This window comes from Propithecus coquereli, unplaced genomic scaffold, assembly GCF_000956105.1.
Source record: "Propithecus coquereli isolate 6110/MARCELLA unplaced genomic scaffold, Pcoq_1.0 Scaffold70, whole genome shotgun sequence".
Classification (NCBI taxonomy): domain Eukaryota; kingdom Metazoa; phylum Chordata; class Mammalia; order Primates; family Indriidae; genus Propithecus; species Propithecus coquereli.
This window is the reverse complement of record NW_012153063.1, coordinates 1429362-1451336: the sequence shown is the minus strand read 5'-3', so window position 1 is coordinate 1451336 and position 21975 is coordinate 1429362. Positions and strand designations below refer to the sequence as shown.

Genomic DNA, 21975 nt, shown 5'->3' with positions numbered 1-21975 from the left:
GTTCTTCTAAAAGAATTTTGAAATCATCTGTAAAGTGCCAAAATCAATCCTGACAGTATTTTGGTTAGCTTTGCATTAAGCCTGTATGTTGATGTGAAATCATCCATTGTCTTTGTGATATTGTAACAGAGGTAAAGGTCTGAAAAAGGGCAGTGAAATGTATTACAAGTTTTCTCTTTAAAACCCCACACACTTTCTGGGAATTAAAACCTACATTCCTTCCTGAGGTCAGCAATCAAAGGAGCTGAAAAATGTCCTCCACTGCTTGTTTTCAAGTACCTTAAACCACAGGAGATAGCTCAACAGAATTGTTGGGACAAGGGTCACAAGATCGTAGCCACCAGAGATAAGATCTACCAAAGCTACCAATTATAGTTAAACAACAATAGCCTGATGCCACAATATGTAGACATGTGACACTGGTCACATAGACCCAAGCCCAACTGCCAAAAACTCCCTATTATATTTTCCTGCTTAAAAGTAGGATGGTGGTCTTTTGACATGCTAGTCTGCCACCCTCCTCATTTGCTGGCAAATTAATAAACTTCTCTTTCCTTTTCCTCCAACCACTTGTCTTCCTTCTTCATTCTCACTGATTTCGCCACACGGACAAGCACTGAATTTCCAGTAACAATATTTAGGTCTCTCTATGTTGAGGGTTAGGGTCAAGACATGAGAACCCCAGGAGTGGGACAGGACTTTGCCAAAGAGCAACCTGTGGACATGTCAGTTCACTGAGCAAAAGCTGCTCGACCTTGAGGGGGACATTCCACCGATCAGGGATGTCTGCAAATAGACCCTACCTTGAAGCCTGAGGGACAACAGCCTGGATGTCTGCAAATGGATCCGGACTTGTAATCTGAAGGCGGAGAGAAAGATCAAAGGATGTCAGCCCAGCAGATAAGAGCAGTTTGCTATTGTAAGCCTGAGGCAATGTTCCTATCTCTCTCCTGAGTTCATGTCTCAGTAAATGAGGAACTAGATAAAGTAGAACAAAGTATGTGATCTCTTTATTCCTGTTTGGATTATACACTTTACTGCTGACTTATGATTTTATCTTTAACTTGTGTATACTTAGCTAGTTTATTGCTACTTTGGGAGACCTCAAAACTTAAACTCATGATATGTACATGTAAATCAGTGATTGATGATAATTGTTTGCTGAAAGAATAAATATTAATGCGGGACTCCACTCATCGCCTTCTGGCTCACAGGAATGCTGGAGGACTCCTGATTTCCCCATCACTTCAATCTATACTTTGTCTTTGTCTCCTTTATTTCCAATCTCTTGCAATGTTCCTGCCTGGGATCCGATTTGTTAGGAGAGTTGCAAACTCCCGACATCTCTATTCTTTTCAAGTCTTTTTCTTTCTCTCAGCAAAAGGTTACAGGTAGCTTATGTCCTGTCATTCCACCTGTTTCTCACTGAGGTTACCCTAGGCCATTTATGTTTGTTGTTGCTATTATGAGTAGAGACTTTTCCCATTGTATTTTTTTTTTAATTATTGATGATGATATATTAGAAAGGTATGGATTTCAAATAGTTATATTGCAAAGAGATACCTTTCTGAACTCTTAGTAATTTCAAATTTTGGTTTGGTTTGAATATTTTGCTTCTAGGTAGATGGTATCTATTAAACTTAAACCCCAAGAACCTTGTACATGTACACAGAAAGGCATGTACAGCTTTGTTCACTGCAGCATTGCTTTTAATTTGAAAAATTGGAAAGAGCCTAATATCCTTGCATTCAGAATGACTCAGTAAATAAACCATGGTAGCTATTCTAAGGCTATACCATGGTAGGCCCATATGTGCTAACCTGAAATGCTTCTCAATTGCAGAAAAATATGAACTGTATAATAATATTGATGTAAGAAACACTTCTAAAGGTTTTTTTCATATTAGTAATATTAAGATCACTGATTCAAAGACTATGCTACACATGTGGAAGCTGTTTGAGTATTTCAATGAAGAAGCAGATAGGCACAGGTCACCCTGAGGGGCTGCAAGGGGACACGCCAACCAGAGAATGTGACTTGAAGTCTGTATGTAGCTCAGTTTCTTCTTCCTGCCCTTCCCTCTTCCTCTTTCAAGCCATGCCTATGGAATGATGTTCCTAAGGTGGCCAGCCCCACTTCAGGTCATTTTCAGGGAGGAGAGAAGGCTGCAGAGTTTAGCCACAGCTGCTTTATAAATGGAGCGTAATGAAATCCAATCTCCCATCCAGACGTGTGGGAGCCAAGGGCTGGAACATGGTGCCCCAGGACCCTGGGCCACTCTGGGTCAGGTCAGAACTTGCCCTCACATTGCAGTTCAGGGAGCAGAGTGTGATGCGAGAGACAAAGTTTGGTGCGGAGGGCCTAAATGAGAGCAAAGTCGACCTTTATTAATTCAAAAGACTTGGTGAATTCAAAGAGAAATGATGACTCTTAAGTATATACCCAGGCAGGCAGCAATGGAAAGACAAGAAAGTTAAACCATAGAAGGTGGGAAGTGGAAGTGAGACACCTCATAAACCAAGGGAAAGAAAGTGTCCCAACTGCTTTTTTGGGGAAGGAGATGTTCAGGGCAGCAACCTAGCTTGGGCAAGAGATTGTTGTCACTTATTGTTAAAACCTATAACTCTTTTGTATATTTTAACTTTTATGCAAATTAGACTGTGTAACTGTACTTTGAGCATATGAACATTGGCACCACTGTACATGACGTAAACCCAAATGGCAGCCTCTTTTTGAAATAGACTGAATTTCTTTGAAAAGCATCATTACCATATTCTTATAATGGATTTTTAGGAATGTGGATTAAATTCTAACCAAAAACTTATTTTCTGTATTTCTTGCTTCTCTAGACCATAGTCAGCATTAGGAATGAACTCTGGAGGATTCGTGAATCCATTACTGCTCTCCACAGGGAGAGAAGGTAGGAGCCACGTGTATGTGCACAAATACTGACAGCAGCAACAAATCAAGAGCATTTCCTTTGCTTTGACAGAAAACTTTCCTACAAAGATTTCGCCATGCTCTTTTGTCTAATTTGGAAGACAATTTAAGCAGAGAAATCCTATGATTCCAATATGAAGGTAAAAAGGGGGCTTTGACTCTATTTGAGTAATTCAGCATAACAAAAATCACCTGGCTGATTATATTAAGTTTGGACTTTTCATTGCCTGATTTTATTCCTTGGAAGTTGGTCGAGCACTTTTAGTGAAGTACTGATTCTTGTGTGTGTGTGTGTGTCTTGTGTGTGTGTGTGTGTGTGTGTGTTTTAGCTACCTCTAAAGAAATCAACACACTTTCTCCAACGGAATCTAACTTTCTACCAGGTATTAGGCTGATTGGAAACTGCCTACCATCTTCTTATTGTGTCTCAAGGAACTAATAATTCCTCAGCTCCTGTCTCCTGCTGTCATTCCTTTAGAAGGCAAAATTCCTGGCTCTTCAATAAGAAGTGTCCCCTGAGGGGACAGGGGATGCCCAATACACTAGTGATTCCATGTAAATATACACGAGGAGGTATGCCTCATAATCTAAATGTATGAAAGATAGGGAACAGTTTTTAAATTTCTTAATAACTCATGAAAAGGAGTTAATAAATGGTGTTAAAATATCAAAGTAATGTAAATGTTAAAAGTAATTTTAATCTTTTTCATAGAATAAGGAAAAGAAATTAGAAACAGCATCAAAGAAAGTAGGATAGCAATAAAAAGACAATTTCGAAACTTAAAACATGGAAATAAAAAAGAAATTTTGAAATTTAATTGTTTAAAACTAAGTTCTTAAAATAATCGTTTAAAGCTAATTATTTTAAACTAAGTTATTCTCTTTTTTATAATCCATATTTACTGCATACACCATTGATATCCTGAGAAAGTATTTATCACCACAGAGTATACCAAAGTGTGAGGCTGATTGTTAAATGGAATACAACATGAAGGCTCCATCTTTGTTCCTGTATTCACCATCATTTTTATCAATGATTTGGATAAAATTGTAGAAGGCATGATTCTCGAAAGTGTGTGTGACATGGTAACAAAAGGCCCAGGTAATGACAATGTTGAGTCACTAACATTTAATAGAGCTGGAACAGGGGGGCAATTAATAAAGACCAGATTTTAAGGGATTAAAGAAAAGTGCTACAATTGTAGGCCCAGGTTCACAACAAGTAGTGTGAAAAAGCTCTGAGATATATGTGATAGTTAACTGCAATTTCAGTAACATATAACATCATGTCACTGATTATTTAAAAAGCAATACACTCTTAGACTATATTAACAGAAAGAGTAATTATTAGTTACCTATTTATCATTCTACACGGTGCAAGGTACTGATGAAGGAAAGTAATATTTCACTGCTCTGTGCATGATTATCTTGCCCAGGGAGTATTTATGTTTCATTTGAAGGCCTATTGGGAGGTTCAAATTGCTCAGCTCCAGAAAGCAGAAATACATAGAAAGAAACACAGTTTAGAAAGGCAGATATCAGGTCATCTGAGAGGAATTATTTCTCAGATAACCTGCGCTATTTGTTAATAGTGGCTATTTGCCTGAAAAGTATTGGGCTCCCAGTTGCTGAAAATATGGCCCCAGGTGAATTGTGTTTACCAGAAACACTTCATAGAATTTCTTTTTTTAAAAAAAAGAAGAATAAGAAAAGAACCAGACTTCTGATAGGGCTCTGCCTATTTTCACCTGGATCGTGAAAGGATATGCGTGTCATCCAGCTGTTCAAGCATCGTGGATGGGCCAGAGAGGAGGAAGTGGAGACATACAAGTGGAGGGCAACATGGGACAGAGACAGGTACTGATACCATTGTGGTCATACCTCATGCAACGCTTTAGGTACAGAGAACACTCTCTAGAGAGGCCTTCTGGGAATGTTTCTTTGTTGTCGGCTATATAGAAAACCCCTGGGCTGACTTCTTTCTGAAAAACCCATCATAAAAATGTACTTGAAACTTCAATTATGATCAAGGATTTTAGAGTCAGGCGCCCTCTTCAGCCGAGCGTCACTGTCTAGAAGTTTGAGGGCTCTTTCAGAGACGCCCCCTTTGAATGGGAGCCCAAACAAAATTCCAAGACCTCTCCCAGCTCTATGGCGATTAGGAATTCCAAAGGTTCTAACCTTGAGAAACATTGCACTTCACACGAGAGAGCCAATTTCCACAGATTCCACAAATATGCCAACAGCAGTGATCAAATAAGACTAATTTACTCAGCCAATTTTAATTGTGTACTTGCTATATGGAGGGGACTATTTTAGGCCTGGGGCTGAGGACATGGCGATTAACAAAATGAGGGGGAAAAGTTGCCAGAATAAAGAGGCAATAAGCAATTAAGTAATAGAGTAATATATAAGTAAAATAATAAATAAAACATGGAGTATGTACGGAAGTTTGAAGGTTAGACTCTTCAAGCTCTGTGGTAACTAGACGTGGGGAAAAGCCACAGAGACAAAAAAAGAAAGGAAGAGGATGTCTGCGCTGGAGGTGTGGTTTGCAGTTTCAAGCAGGGCAGTTAGGGAAGGCCTCACTGAAAAGGTGACCTTGAGCAAAGACTTGCTGGAGCCGAGGTAAGGAACCCAGCAAGGATCAGGGGAGGACAGAGGGCTCCAGCAGAGGGAGCCAAAGAGCAAAGACTGTGAGGGAAAAACAAGCCGGCAGAGTCCGAAGAGGAGCCAGGAGCTCCGAGTGGCTGGGGGGCCGCGTGTGAGTTGGGAAGAGCAGGAGATGGGGTCCCAGAGGGAATGGGGGTCTGGGACATCTTTGCCAGGCTTGTCCACCTCCGGAAGGCCTTCAATTTATTCCAAAATGAGGATGGGAGCCCCTGGAGAGTTCTGAGCAGCCCAGTGACATGACCTGCCTTATGTTTTAAAAGAACAAATGGAATAAAACAGTATTGATCGATGTTAGATAATAACCGAGGCACAGGCTTCTCCAGTGTCCCCTCCCACAGGGAAGACTGCCGTACATCTTGCCGGGGCTCTAGTTAATATACTGACCTCTTGCCCTTCCAAACCACTCCAATCTCTTCTCTTTTCAGGCTCCTTAAAAAACAGTTAAACCAATGCAAAGACAAGTTGCAAGTGATACACACCGCCCAGGAAGAAAGAAGTTGCCGGTTTGAAACCAAGATTCGCAAACTCACAACCAACCAGAATAGTATATGGACCAAGCTACAACAGATGGGACAGGATTTCCAGGTATAAAATGTGGGAGACACTGGCCGTGTGGACCACCTGCAAGTCTAACCTCGAGTCCTCCAGCCAAGGGAGACCCATAGCCTGAAGCCTCACAGCTCACTTTGACCAGCTTCTTCACTTGCCCTCTTCTTCCCTGACCTCTTCCCACTTCCATCCTCCAGACTATATATTTCCCCCTCAGGAAGCTAGTGTCATTGCAAGACAATAGGATCTGTACCGTTTAGAAACCACAGACCTGGGGCAAAGTGATTCTTTACAGCATTGGTTCTTAAACCTTTTGGTCTCAGGAGACCTTGTACATTCTTTGAAATTTTTGAGGACCCCAAGAAACTTTCGTTTCTGTGAGTTATGTCTATTGCTACTTACCATATAAAAATTAAAACTGAAAATTTGTTTAAAATGTATTTTTAACTAAAACGTAAAAATAATAAACCCATTATGTATGTAACACTTTTCAACAATAACTATATGTTTTTTTAAAAACACATAGAAGAGTGGCGTTGTTTCACATTTTTTACAAATCTTTTTAATGTCTGGCATAAGAAAAGATAGCTGAATTTTCGTAACTGCTTCAGCAATCAACATGCTGCAAGATGTTTTGGTTGAAGCATATGAAGAAATCAAGCCTCACACAGATTTGCAGTTGAGAAAGAGAGGAGTATTTTAATAGCCTTTCAGATACTTGGGGATAATTTTCTTTGATGCTACACTAAAACATGATACATGACAGGGCAATATGGAACCTGAAACCATATCTATTTCACACTGTCTCAGTAACATCCAGTGCTTCAGTATGCTCTCTGAATGGATCTTCCACCCATGCATGATTTTGTAACATCTTACATTGATCACACGGAAAATGGTGGCTCACTGAGCTATGCTGAATGTCCTAATGCTCTACCCATTTCATTATACAAAATCGAAAACATTCATACTCATTAATGTCACCACTAATCTCATCAGAAAGTTGTTTGAAAATTGGAAAGCTATCAAGCTCATGGTGGCAGATGCAAGTTTTCCAAAATTCTAATTTTTGCTAGAAAACTTAACTGTTACAATTGACAACAAATACTATTCATTACTTTCCTTGCAGTGACATTCTGACTTAGTTCATTTTTGAGAAAATGTTTGCCAAATACCCACATCTGAATAACCATAGTATGCCAGTCAGTGTTTCTTTGGCACAAGAACCAACTGTTGCATTTCAGTATGCATCAGAAGTACTTTCTGCACACTTCACATTTCATCACACACAATATTAAAATGACATGTGTTATTATTTTTTAAATGAAGAACTATTGCTACTCCATCAAAGATATTCTTAAGTAGCACTGGCATTTTTGTTTTAATTGCTGGCATATGGTGGTGTAGAACACCCTGATTATTAGCACTGTTTGGCGACACTGCCTTGATTTGTGCTAAAGCACCAACAGCTTTACTTATTGTTGATTTTGCACCATCAGTGCACATGTCAACATAACGAACAGTCAAATAACATCTAAGTATCATTATGAAAATAATCTTGACTTCACGGACTCCTGAAAGGGTCTCAGGCATCTCCTAGGGTCTTTGGGCCACCCTTTGAGAACTATGCTTTATGTAGAGCGCATCCCCAGATTTCATACCTGTGGCTTATTGTGAAGCCCCTTGTAACATACTTACCAGACATATCATTATGAACATGTTTTACTGTAATAATTTTATCTAGCAATTCAAAATATGATTATATTTTCAGAAATTCCTTATGATATTTATAGAACCTGAGCTTTTGAGAACCTAGAATTTTCCCAAATTTCTTGTGATTATTCTCTGTGATATTTTAGAACCTGAGCTTTTCCACCTCTTGTAGAGAGTTTTGACGTAGAATTAGCAGCATAAAATAAAATTAATTATAATAATATATTTAGAGAGGAGGAAAAAAAGCCTCGCTTTAGAATGTTCTATTGGAATAATGAAATTTAATGCATTTATGAAAAAAGTAAGATAAAGGTTCATTTCTTCATAAAGTTTTCTTTATCTAGGCGATGTTGCAGCCACTCCATCCTTCATCTTCTACCTGTCAAAATATGGTATCCAAGGTTGACCATTCTTCAGCTGAAAGGTTTTGGAAAGGAGGAGATTCTTTCCAGATCAAGAACTCCACTGGGGGCAGTTCAAAATGGGAACCTCTTCCTAACCCCACCAAGGTCGATGGAAGTCACAGAAGTCAAGCAAATGCAGAGCGTGCTCTACCAAATTCAGAATCACCAGAGACCAATTTGCAAAGCACCAGGGCACAAAGCCAAGCACACAAGATGCCAAAGGAAATCCTGAGCTCCCTATTCATTTATCAGGAGGGACTGCTGCAGGACACCCCCCAAATGGCTCCTGCTGAAATGAGCAGTGCTGCTTTGGCACCTACAGAAAGGAAAGACACGGGTAACATCGAAGAGAGAAAGAATGAGCTGGAAGAAGAGGAACTGCAAGAACTATTGTCAAAACTTATGGATGCCTTCAATTTAGAAATGCCGTCAGGTAAGGGTTTCACAATCAATAGACATAGTGATGGCCAGGGATTCAGGCTGCCTTTTTAAAAACTTGATGTCATAACTTTTGCCCAACAGCTACAATTCATCTAAATGATGATTCGTTATCATCTTCTGCATACACTATAACTCATTACTAAATTCTGAAGGCTTTTTAAAAAATATCCTTCTTTATTATAGTTGTTTCTTGTGTTTTGGAGTGACATTGTCTTATTTCTTATTTCGAGTATTTTGTTATCTTTCTTATTTCTTATTTAGAGTATTTTGTTATCTTTACATATATACATATATAGATGCTCCTCAGCTTACAATGAGGTTATATCCTGATACACCCATAGTAAATTGAAAATATCATTAAGTCAAAAATGCATTTAATACACCTAACCTACCTAACATCATAGCTTAGGCTGGTCTACTTTAAATGTGCTCAGAACACTCCTATTAGCCAACAGTTGGACAAAATCATCTAACACAAGGCCTATTTTATAATAAAGCATTGAATACCTCATGGGATTTATTGACTGCAGTGCACTGTAGAATACAGTATCATTGTTTACCCTCATGACCATGCGGCTGACTGGGAACTGTGGCTCGCTGCCACCACCCAGCATCGCAAAAGACTATTGTACCTCATATCACTAGCCTGGGAAAAGATCCAAATTCAAAATTTGAACTAAGGTTTCTACTGTATTTATATCACTTTTACACCATTGTAAAATTAAAAAATTTTAAGTCACACCATCGTAAGTTTGGAACTGCATAATTGACCCTTACACAACACAGGGTTTAGGGGCACTGACCTCCTTCACAGTTGAAAATTTGTGTATAGCCTTTACTCCCCAAAACCTTAATTATTAATAGCCTACTGTTGACCAGAAGTCTTACTGATAACAGTCGACTAACACATATTTTGTATGTCCTATGTATTATGTACTGTATTCTTACGATAAAGTAAACCAGAGAAAAGAAACTGTTATTAAGAAAATTGTAAGGAAGAGAAAATATATTTACTATCCATTAAGTGAAAGTGGATCATCATAAATATCTTCATCGTTGTTGTCCTGACACTGAGTAGGCTGAGGAGAGAAGGAGGAGAGGTGGGTCTTGCTGTCACAGGAGTGGCAGAGACAGAAGAAAATCCATGTATGCGTAGGTGGACCTGCACAGTTCAAACGAGTGTTGTTCAGGGTCACTGTATGTGCAAATTTCTTTTTAAGAAAACCCAAGATTGTTTATGTTGGAGTGATCATCTAGAGACTTGTGATAAAATGAAAGATAACATTCTTATGTGTTTCTGTGTCAGAGGAGGCCTTCTCAAAATATTTCTGAATTGGTGTATTAGTTTGCTGGCATTGCTATAAAAAAGTACCACAGAGTGAGTGGCTTAAACAAACAAACAAAAAATTATTTTCTCACAAACATGGAGGTCAGAAGTCCAGGATCAAGGTGTCTGCAGCATTGGCTTCTTCCGAGGTCTCTTTCCTGGGGCTTATTGAAGGCTGTCTTCCCCCTGTGTCTTCATATCGTCTTCCTTCTGTGTATGTCTGTGTCCAAATTTTCTCTTCCTGTAAGGATACCAGTCATATGGATTAGGGCCCACCCTAATGACCTCATTTCAACTTAATTAATCTCTTTAAAGACTCTACCTCCAAATATAGTCACATTCTAAGGTACTGGGGGTTAGGACTTCAAAGTATGAATTTGCGGAAGGGTAAACACAATTCGTCCTATGACCATTGGGAGCTATAAACTGAGCACATAATAATGTCAGTTTCATACAGAACTTCGTAGAGCCAGTCAATGAACTAATTATTTTGTGATTCTAAAAAGCTCTACAGTAACGGAGTTGGAGTTACAGTTTTTGCATTAGAAAAAACCAATTCAGGGCCAGGCGCGGTGGCTCACGCCTGTAATCCTAGCACTCTGGGAGGCCGAGGCAGGTGGATTGTTTGAGCTCAGGAGTTCGAGACCAGCCTGAGCAAGAGCAAGACCCCGTCTCTACTAAAAGTAGAAAGAAATTAATCGGACAACTGAAAATATATAGAAAAAATTAGCCGGGCATGGTGGCGCATGCCTGTAGTCCCAGCTACTCGGGAGGCTGAGGCAGTAGGATTGCTTGAGCCCAGGAGTTTGAGGTTGCTGTGAGCTAGGCTGACGCCACGGCACTCTAGCCCGGGCAAAAGAGTGAGACTCTGTCTCAAAAAAAAAACCAATTCAGAAAGATGCAAAAAGTATGCTCAGATTTCCTGAGACAAAGACAGGATGGGAACTCCTTGTGCCTGATTCTTAAGCTGACATAAAATTCCACCCACTGTATTACCATCTAAACATCCTTGGGGTCATCATGAGTATTCAAAGCAAAGTCAATATCCACTTGAACTTTTCAGGAAAATTTCACATAAAAATTGGGCTTTACAGAAAAGGTTTTTAGTCTTTGACATCTTAGTCTTTTTTTGTTTGTTTGTTTTTGTTTCTCCAAATGAGCCGATGAAAGTTGCTGATTTCTAAAATGTTGTGTTGGGTCAGCCCTCACAAATGTAGTCACTATATTGCATATTTTGGTGATTTCCATACTGTAGTGGTTATCACCTTTGCCTCACACTATACTGCATATTTTAGATTCCTAAGAGAAGGTCTACTACACCATAGTTGGAAGGCAATATCCCAACATTTGTGCAGTTTAATTCCTAAAGCTAAAAGATCCATTCGTATTTTAGGTGACTTTTCAAGGTCTGCATATATATGTGTAGGTATACATATGCATCATTATATTATTAAAAGGAAAACCATGAAAGCATAAAGTGTGCTTCTAAATTCAGGTGATGCAATAATGTATAAATATTAGCATTATCAAATCTTGTCAAAAACATAAAAAATATATGTCGCAAAAATTTACTTCTGTTTTCATTTGCAATCTCAGTAGAACCACTGAGATGCTTCTGCAGGAAGTATGCACTATCATATAAACATGCTTATTGTATTAGCAGGAAGGTATATATCTTCTCTTTTTGTTATTATAGTATTCTATACTTTATGATGAGTCAACAAATACTAATGGTTGAGATTTAAATTTATAATCTAATTTCTTTTGTATTAGTCTTATTTCTTTGAGGCCTTTAAATATAAGGATCTATGTTAATCTTCATAACTACTGTTTTGCATTACATATCACTCCTCACTCAAATATTTCTAACGAAGTTTGTGTCCTTATTCAATCTCGTATTTAATAGGACCCCATTTTCAAACTCTACTTAGCCATTGGAAATATGGATTATAAAAATACACTCCATAATTTATATATAATCTATGCATGCTTACCAAAAATATACCAAACTTAATCAGAGCCAAAAGTGTGATAACTACATGGATGAAGATGTGGAAAGTGAAACAGGCTAAATTAGGTACTGGTTACCTTTGGTTCCCTGAATCTCTGTCATGGATGCATCAGATAACAGCAGAAAGTTTCTAATCACTTTACTGTTCTAGTTTTTTTTTAATTGAGAATTGGGAAAATTAGAAAGATCTACCGTTTGTAACAAGCTAAGATTTACTCAGACGGAGTGTCAATATATTCACCCAGTGTGCTAATTATCCTAGTAGTTGACTACCCTTTTGGATTGCAGCTTTGCTAAGGAGCCAACACATTTCAAAATTAAGATAAACTATAGATTACTTAAAGGCTTAATAAGACTAAAACAGCAAACCTAATGATCAGTTTGGAGCAGTTGTTGACATTAGCTGAATAGAGTCATTCAGTATCAAGATCTAAGATAATGGGATTTCAAGAGACTATGAGAGCTTAATGGAAAAGAGAAAGTTGTGTTGGAAGAAGTTCCTCAAACCTCTTTAAATTCTAAATGTTGGATTGAAAATCAGCAGTGAACAATTTGATTAACACTTTCAGGAAAGGAATTAGATTTGAAAAATTGTCTAATGTTCTTTGCTCCTGTGGTTTCAAAAACAGGAAAAAATCCTCCAATTTTACTGTATTATTAAATTATTTTCTTTCCATTTGAGAGTAAAATTTCTTGTGTACATCTACTAAATTATTTTTAAAGCTTCTCTCCCATCCCTTTTTGCCATTCATTTGCCACCATAGGTTTCAGTGAAGAGAAAGGAAGACAGGGGAGTAGAGCGATGGGGTTAGGAGAGCACGGTTTGAAAACAACAATGGCAGCTTGGACTAGCATGAAAACACTTGCCACAGCTTTTCCAACAGGCTCAGCACAAAGCAAGAAGATGAATAAAACCAGATCCCAGCTTCTTCCTTGGGAGGGAAACAGCTTGACCATGCAACCAACATTGTAGCTCTTCTGGGGCTGTCCAGGGGCCTATCTTCTGTCTCAACTGTCTCAAAGGACTGACAAGACCCATCATATTGTAAATGCCTGAAGGCTGCTAAAAAAAAGATGGCAGCTGAGACTAGCATGAAGGTTTGAGGAGCCAATAGAACCTGACCACACTGATTGTTTAGGGTCCTCTTCTGTATGAGGTAAGTCTGTGAAGACTAAGAGAGATGGTTATTTTTTTCTACTGCACAGATACCAACACACAGAATAAAGAAAGATGAAGTAACACAGAAACGTTGCCCAAACAAAGTAATAAGACAGAGCTCCAGAAATGGACCCTCATGAAGCAGAGAAATGTGAATTTCCTGACAGAAAATTCAAAATAACCATCATAAAGATGCTCAACAAGCTGAAGAGAATAATGCATGAACAAAATGAGAATTCAGCAAAGAGATAGAAAATTTTTAATAGATCCAAACAGAAATCTTGAAGCAGAAGAATACAATAACTGAACTAAAAATTTCAATAGAAGGGTTCAATGGCATAATAAACCAAGCAGAAGAAAGAATCAGCAAACTCAAAGAGCATTTGAAATTATCCAGCCAGAGGAGAAAAAAAAGAAAAAAAGAATGAAAAAGAATGGAGAAAGTTTAAGAGATATGTGGGATGCTATCAAGCCGACCAATATATGTATTATGGGAGTTTTAGAAGTAGAAGAGAGAGAAAAGGGACAGAAAGCTTATTCAAAGAAATAATGGCCACCTCACGCCAGTCAAAATGGCTTTTATCCAAAAGACAGGCAATAATGAATGCTGGTGAGGATGTGGGGAAAGGGGAACCTTTGTACACTCTTGGTGATAATGTCAATTAGTGTAACCACTATGGAAAACAGTATGGATGTTCTTCAAAAAACTAAAAATAGAACTACCACATGATCCAGCAATCCCACTTCTAGGTATATGTCCAAAAGAAGGTAATTCAACATATCAAAAAGATATCTGAACTCTCATGTTTATTGCAGCACTATTCACAATAGCCAAGACTTGGAATCAACTTAAATATCCATCAATGGATGAACTGATAAAGAGATATGGTCAGTATGTACAATAGAATATTATATAACCATAAAAAAGAATGAAATCCTGCTATTTGCAACAACATGGTTGGAACTGAAGAACATTACGTTAAGTGAAATAAGCCAAGCACAGAAAGACAAATCTCACATGTTCTCACTCATAAGATGGGAGCTGAATATTAAAAATAATTGCTCTCATGGAGACAGAGAGTAGAATAATGGTTACCAGATGCTGGGCAAAGTAGTGGGGAGGAGTGGATAACGTGGGGATGGTTAAGAAAAAATATAATTAGATAATTAGATAGAATGAACAATATTTGGTCTATGGCCATAACACCCTGAATGTGCTTGATCTCATCTGATCTCAGAAACTAAGCAGGGTCAGGCCTGGTTAGTACCTGGATGGAAGAATGAATAATATTTGATAGCACAATAAAGTGCCTATAATTAACAAGTCAGGGTATACTTTAACCAAAAGAATGGAATTGGAATGTTCCTAACACAAATAAATGATAAATGCCTGAGGTGATGGATACCCCAATTACCCTGACTTGATTAATTCACACTGTAAGCCCATGTCAAAACATCACATGTACCCTATAGATATATACAACTATTATCTATCCATAATAATTAAAAATAAAAAATTTTTTAAAAATAAAGAGGGTAAATTCCTTAGTGGCATATTACTAATGACTGACCCAGCGAGCTTTGTTTTCAGCTTTGTCTGACTCTAAAACTCTTATTCTTTTCATTATAATGTGTTCAGAATCAAGAATTATTTACTAATAGATGACATTCTATTTTAGAATTTGAAAATCTGCCTTCTTCTTATATTGCTTGTATTAAATTATTCTTAATGGTAAATAGCTAAAAAAAATTAAAAAATAAAATTCCACATGGAGATTCCGATATGCCTGCATAGGGGATCCTGCTCCTCCACACCATTACCCAGAGGCTCACTTGGCAAGAAGCCAACTTGCCAGCCACAAGAGTGAGCCACTTTGCAAGTGGATCATCCAGCCCTGCTTAAGCCTTCACATGGCTGCTACCTCGGTGGACAACTGACTCAACTTCATGAGAAAGCCTGAGCCAGTACCAGCCAGCCAAGCCACATTCCTGAGCCACAAAAATAATAAGTGATGTGGCAAAGAATAAATGCGTATTGTTATTTAAAGCCAAAAAAAGAAGAAGTAATGGCCCCAAACTTCTCAAATCTGGAAAAGAAAATGGATATCAAGATCTAGGAAGCCCAACAGACCCTAAATTAGATGAACTCAAAGAAATCCACACCAAGACACATTATAATCAAATCGTCAAAAGTCCAACACAAAAGAGAATTTTGAAAGTGGCAAGAGAAAGATGACTTGTCATGTACAAAGAAACCCTGATAAGATTATAAATCAATTTCTCAGCAGAAACCTTACAGAAATGGGATGATACATTCCAAGTGCTGAAAGAAAACAACTGCCAACCAAAAATACCATACCCAAAAACTTACTGGTGAAGGTAAATATAGAGAGACAAATGTAGAATACTATAATACTGAAACAGTGGTGTGTAAATAACTTTTAATTTTAATGTAAAAGTACAAAAGCATTAAAAATAACTATTAAAGTGTATTAATGAATTCACAGTATAAAAATATGTGAATTATGTCGATAACAAAGTGTGGGGGGATTAAAAGTGAAAAGTTTTTGTATGCTGCTGAAGTGAGGTTGTTATTAGCTAAAATAAACTGTTATAACTATAAGATGTTTTACATAAGCCTCATGGTAAGCACAAAGACAATAACTATAGAAGATACATAAAAGGAAAAAAGAAAAGAATTAAATCATATCAACACAAAAATAACAAACAAAGGAAAACGGGAAAAGAGGGGAAAAAGAACTAAAAGAAAACAACTAACAAAATGGCAAAATGATCCTTTCTATCAATAATTACTTTAAATGTAATTGGATTAAAGTCTCCAATCAAAAGATATAGAATTGTGAAATGCATAAAAAAAAAGGCAACTAACTATATGCTGTTTACAAAAGACTCACTTTAGATTTAGGGACACATAGGCTGACAGGGAAGGGATATAAATGGTGTCCAAAAAAGACCAGAGAGGTGGCTATACTTATGTCAGACAAAATAGACTTTAAGTCAAAAACTGGCAGAAGAGACAAAGAAGGTCATTATATAATGACAAAAGAGTCGATTCACTCAGAAGATAAAGCAATGATAATAATAATATATGTACCCAATATCAGAGCACCTAAATATATAAAACAATTATTGACAGAATTGAAGAGAGAAATAGAAAGCAATATAATAATAGGAGACTTTGGTGCCCCAACTTTCAAAAATGGATGGAGTCTCTGGGGAGAAAATCAACAGGGAAACAGTGATGTTGAACAATACTATAGACCAAATGAGCCTAAGAGGCATATTTCACCCAATAGCAGCACAATATACATTCTTCTCAAGTGCACATGGAACATTTCCTATTATAGATCACATGTTAGATTATAAAACAAGTCTTAACAAATTTAAGAAAATTGAAATTGTATCAAATATCTTTTCTGACCATAATTAAATAAAACTATAATAAAAATCAATAGCAGAAAGAAAACTTAAAAATTCATAAAGATGTTAAAATTAAACAACACATTCTTGAACAACCAATGGGTCAAAGAAGAAATCAAAAGGGAAATTAGAAAATATTTTAAGACAAATGAAAACAAAAGCACAACATACCAAAACTTATGGAATGCAGAAAAAGCCGTATTAACAGGGAAGTTTAGAGCAATAAATGCTCACCTTAAAAAAGAAGAAAGATCATAACTAAACAACCTAACTTTACCACTCAAGGAACTGGAAAAGAAAAAACAAACTAAGCCCAAAATTAGCAGAACGAAGAAAACAATAAAGATTAGAAGAGAAATAAATAGAGAATAGAAAGACAATTTTAAAAATCAACAAAACTAAAAGTTGGTTTTTTGAAAAGATTGACAAAATTGACAAAACTTTAGCTAGTCTAAAAAAAGAGAGAGAACTTAAATAATCAGAAGTGGAAGAAGAAACATTACAACTAACACCATAGAAATACAACGGATTATAAGAGACTACTATGAACAATTATACACCAACAAATTGGATAATCTAGAAGAAATGAATAAATTCCTAGCTCACCTACCAAGACTGAAACATGAAGAAATGGAAAATGTTAACTGACCAATAACGAGTAATGAAATTGAATCAGTAATCAAAAACCTCCCAACAAGGAAAAGCCCAGGACCAGATAGCTTTATGGCGAACTCTACCAAACTCTTCAAGAAGTAGTGTTGGAGGACAGATGGAGTAGAAAAGTCACGAACCCTATCCTCTTATGTTCAATAGAAGACAGCACAGATGAATCATGTAGGTAAAAAGTATGTAATTAACAAAATAAGCCTCTCCATGCTTTCATTTCCTATGATCTTATTTTCTATTAGTTAACACAAATAATATAATACTACATGTTCCTTGTAAATTAAAATGCCTAAGTGAACAGATTTTTTTGAAATGAATTCGTCATCATGACCTCTACCCACTTCTGCCTGTTTCTCTTACCACTGTTAACGGTTTAGTGAATTTCCCTTCAAACTGTTTTCTTTGCATATCTGTATGTCTTTACTTTTCCAACATAAGTTAGATCATACTACGCTTTTGCTTTGTTCACTTGTTCAGTATTATAGACATTAAGCAATATTATTTTGGGGGATATTTGGGATAAATTGCACAATATCCCAAAGAATAAACACACTATAATTTATTTATTGGTGTATACTTATGTTGCTTCCAACTTTTTATTATCACAAAAATGCTTTGGTGAGTATCCTAATAGTATGTATCCTTGTTCTCATATGTAAATATGTTTATAGGATCCATTCCTAGAAACAGAAATCTTAGGTTAAAAATTATGCATATCAAACTTTTACTTGATACCTGCCAAATTATACGTCTTTCTACAGCACAATCCTTACTATTATACAATAGATCATACAGGACCACTCAAATAATTAACCAGGTAACTGTAGAGCACTGGTTCTCAAAGTGTGGTCCCTAGACCAGTCACTTCATTATCACCTGGGAACTTATTAAAAATACAAATTCTCAGGCCCCATCCCAGCTGGACCGAATCAGAACTTTGAGGATGGGGCCCAGCAATCTGTTTTAACACTCTGCAGGGGATTTTGATATACACCAGGCTTTAAGAACTCAATAATGGGCTTTTTGGCTACTCAGATTTGTGCTAGAAGCCATGGAAAAATGCTTCTTACCAACCCACACCTGGCTGAATTAGTACTATTGATCATGGTAAATAATAGCCATCTTATTTGCTAGATAGCTTAGGGGAAGGGCACTGTCCTCAGGAACTGAGGAAAAATGGATCCCGTTTCTTCTCTGTGTGAGAGCTTTACCAAGATCAGCTTGAAAACCTACAGGTGCGCTTCTCTGAAAGACTCTCCTGTTTGTTGATTTCAGGTCCGCAGCCGTCTGTAAACACGGACCTCTACCGTGGAGCTGAGCGGGTGTGCAGGGCCTTCTCTGCCCTTGTGGATCAAATCACCTTGCCCAGCTGGAAGTGAAAAGGGGTCCAGGCTCAAAGATCCATTGATGGGATGGCAAAATGCATTTTCAGATCTGTATCAAAAGAATTAAGCCTTCTACTTTGCTGTCAACAGTTATAAACTATGAAGAAAAGTTTTATTTTTTAATCTCCCTGGTCACGTATCTTAGTTCTTCAGTTCAGAGTAAAGTCTTGAGGAGGGAGGTCAGAGGTGAGCAGTGGAGGGAGAAGGAAAGAAGAAGAGAGAGAGTCAGACCCGCCCCCATGCTGAGTTTTCATCTCAGGGCGATCCTTACTGTGAATACCCTGGTAGTGACATTCAAGTGTGTGATCGGCAGAAATGTGGGCAACTGTCTTCTTCAAGTTTCATTTAAATTACTGCATTGATGACCTAATTTTCTATCTGGATGCTCCTGCTGGAGAACGGGCTTGGAAAGAACTAAATACAGACACACAACTGAGTGCTTGTAAAACTGGTGAAATCTGAATAAACTCTGAATTATACCAGTGTCAGTTTCCTGATTGTGATATTGTACTACAGTGATGCTAGATATCCCCATTGGGGGAAACTGGATGAAGAGTATGTTGATGTCTCTGCATTATTTCTTATAACTTTAAATGAATCAACAAGTATCTCAAAAAAAAAAAAAACTTAATTTGAACTTTTGTCTCTAAAACCCCACATCCAATGAGTTCCACCAAAGCACCTGTGTGCCTCCTTTCTCTGCATGTTGGATTAGGTTATAGATGCTTTACTTAATGTCCAAAGTAATAGCTAACATTTTTTGACTGTTAGAACACTTAGTTTCTAAGCACTTTATGTTGATATATACTAAGTCATTCCTCACAACAAACCAAGGAAGTTGGTGTCTCATTTTATGAGAAAACTGAAGCATAAAGAGGCTTAATAACTTGTCCAAAGTCATTTGACCATTACTTGATGAAGTTAGGATTTGAACCCAGCTCCTGAGCCTGTACTATAACCCCTACTCTGTACTTTTTCTCAATAAATATTGTTGTGATTTCAATGTTTTTGCTTATTCTTTTGATCTGCAGTTATATTTAGAAAGGCTGCGAATTTTAATTTTTATGATCTACAAGTCCTATTTCTGTTTACTGAGTGAAATAATGTCCCTTTGGACAGAATTAACATTAGTTTAATCTCCCTGTTCAACCTCATTCTAATTTTTTTCTTTTTGAGACAAGGTCTCACTCTGTTCCCCTGGCTAGAGTGCAGTGGCATCATCATAGCTCACTTCAACTTCAAACTCCTGGGCTCAAGTGATCCTCCTGCCTCAGCCTCCCATGTAGCTGGGACTACCAGTGTGCACCACCACACCCAGCTAATTCTTCTATCTTTTTGTAGAGACAGGGTTTCGCTGTTGCTCAGGCTGGTCTTGAACTCCTGGCCTAAAGCAATCCTCCTGCCTCTGCCTCCCAAATTGCTAGGCTTGCAGAAGGGAACCAGTGTGCCTGGCTTCATCCTAGTATTTTTTAATTTGCTTTTCAGCCTATCATAAAGTTTTTATTTTGGTTTTGTCATTTAATATATTCACTCTCCTTATCTCCTTACAAGTTTGATAAGCATGCCTTGATCAGCAAGCTACAGCCCATGGGCCAAAGTCCACTCATTGCCTATTTTGCACACGCTGTGAGCCAAGAGTGGTTGTTACGTTTTTTAAAATGATTCAAAAAGTCAAAAGAATAATGTTTTGTGACACCTGAAAATTGTATGGATTCAAATTTCAGCGTCCATAAACAATATTTTATTGAAACATAACCATGCTCATTCACTTCTATATTATGATAACTGCTTTTGTTCTACCAAGGCAGAATTGATTAGTTGTGACAGAGACTGGCCCATAAACCCTAGAATATTTACCACCTGACCCTTTACAGAAATGTTTCACCAACCCCTGTTGTGGAGTACCAAGGCGAGGGAAGAACAGAGGGCAGGCCCTTCTGCAAGCTCATTCTCCAACTGTGGCATCTTTTCAACCATTTGTAAGAGGTAATGAATTTATGTGATGGTTTTAAGGAATATGATGAAAAATATTAGAGAAAGTAGCAGGAAAGCAAAATCATGAGCCTATATGTAGAAAAGGTAGTCAAAGGGCAGCAGCTTTTTAATGTGCTCATTCTCTTAACCTACCAAAAGCTGAGTCTGGACCTTCTCCCCAGCTTTCCCTAGGCTTCCTTTCTAATCCTCAGATGAAACTTTGTTTGCTGATAATAACACTTTAGATAAAATTTCTAGCTTAGGGAGGGCCCTGAGCCTTCAATGAAAACATTTACTGAGGCTTCCTTTGGACCTGGAAAAATCAAAGAAATTGCTAACATACCTGAAATTCAAACTGGCTGTCAATCACTTGTTATAATAGAATGATTGGAGAGTTGGGAATACTTAGAGATAAAAATAGCATTGTGTCTGCAGCTCAAATAGATTTGCTAATTGTACTTCCTGCTATAAACTTTGTTCAAGCCTGGTCTGTTTTCAGGAAAAAATTATTTATGGGTTCTTCTCTCATAATGTTCATTTTACTTTTATTTTGCTCTTTAACACAAAGTGTAACCACCTATAGAGTATTTAATCAAATAGCAAATATCCTAATTGGGAAATAATTTATACCTATTTATACTTCCACTGTTTTATTACAGGTTGGACATCATTAGTAGCAACATTAAATATGGAAATAAAGAGACTTCAATAACATTACCTGGGGTCCGCAGCTTTTATTAATTTTGTTTCCATTACAAGTGTGCTTTATTTGCCAGTATTTTGGTTTTTTTATTTATTTATTTTGGTTTTTTTTTTTTTGCTTCATTCAGCATTCAAAAATATTCTCTCATACAAGATTCAGGTATCACAGACTTATCAGTAGCTGTTAATTAATTAATACAGTCCCTTACGTGCCTGTGCATAAGCAGTCCAGCGGTTAATAGCTTAGAAGTCATGCAGTGTATTCAAGTTAAATGTATGGCATTCTAGTTCATTAACAATGTCAAGCATGCCCCAAAAAATTATTAAATGAGTGCAAACAATCTGAGTCTCCCCAAGTCATCTTTGGAATTATTTAACTCTTTTAGACTGTGAGATGGTCTGACAAGAATGTCATCATTTGAAGAAACATGCTAGCAGCCTAAAAGAACAAAGCTTTAAATAAGCACACGGAAAGAACTTGACTTAATGTTTATCTCTGGACATTCCCACCATTTAGAATAAATGAATGATCAATAGTTAAGAAAAATTATATTTTTATATATACTTTTTTTTAAATTCCAAGGCATGAG

General features: G+C 37.3%; 1 protein-coding gene across 1 annotated transcript in view; it reads left to right on the top strand.

Moving 5' to 3' along the window:
- Positions 1-18874, top strand: part of DYTN (dystrotelin) — a 68303-nt gene extending 49429 nt beyond the window's left edge. Inside the window, exons 9-11 of the mRNA XM_012661228.1 lie at positions 6039-6198; positions 8220-8712; positions 18600-18874. Coding sequence (XP_012516682.1) covers positions 6039-6198; positions 8220-8712; positions 18600-18703 — 757 coding nt within the window. The 3' untranslated portion in view covers positions 18704-18874. The remainder of the gene's footprint in view (positions 1-6038; positions 6199-8219; positions 8713-18599) is intronic.
- The last annotated feature ends 3101 nt before the right edge of the window (positions 18875-21975 follow it).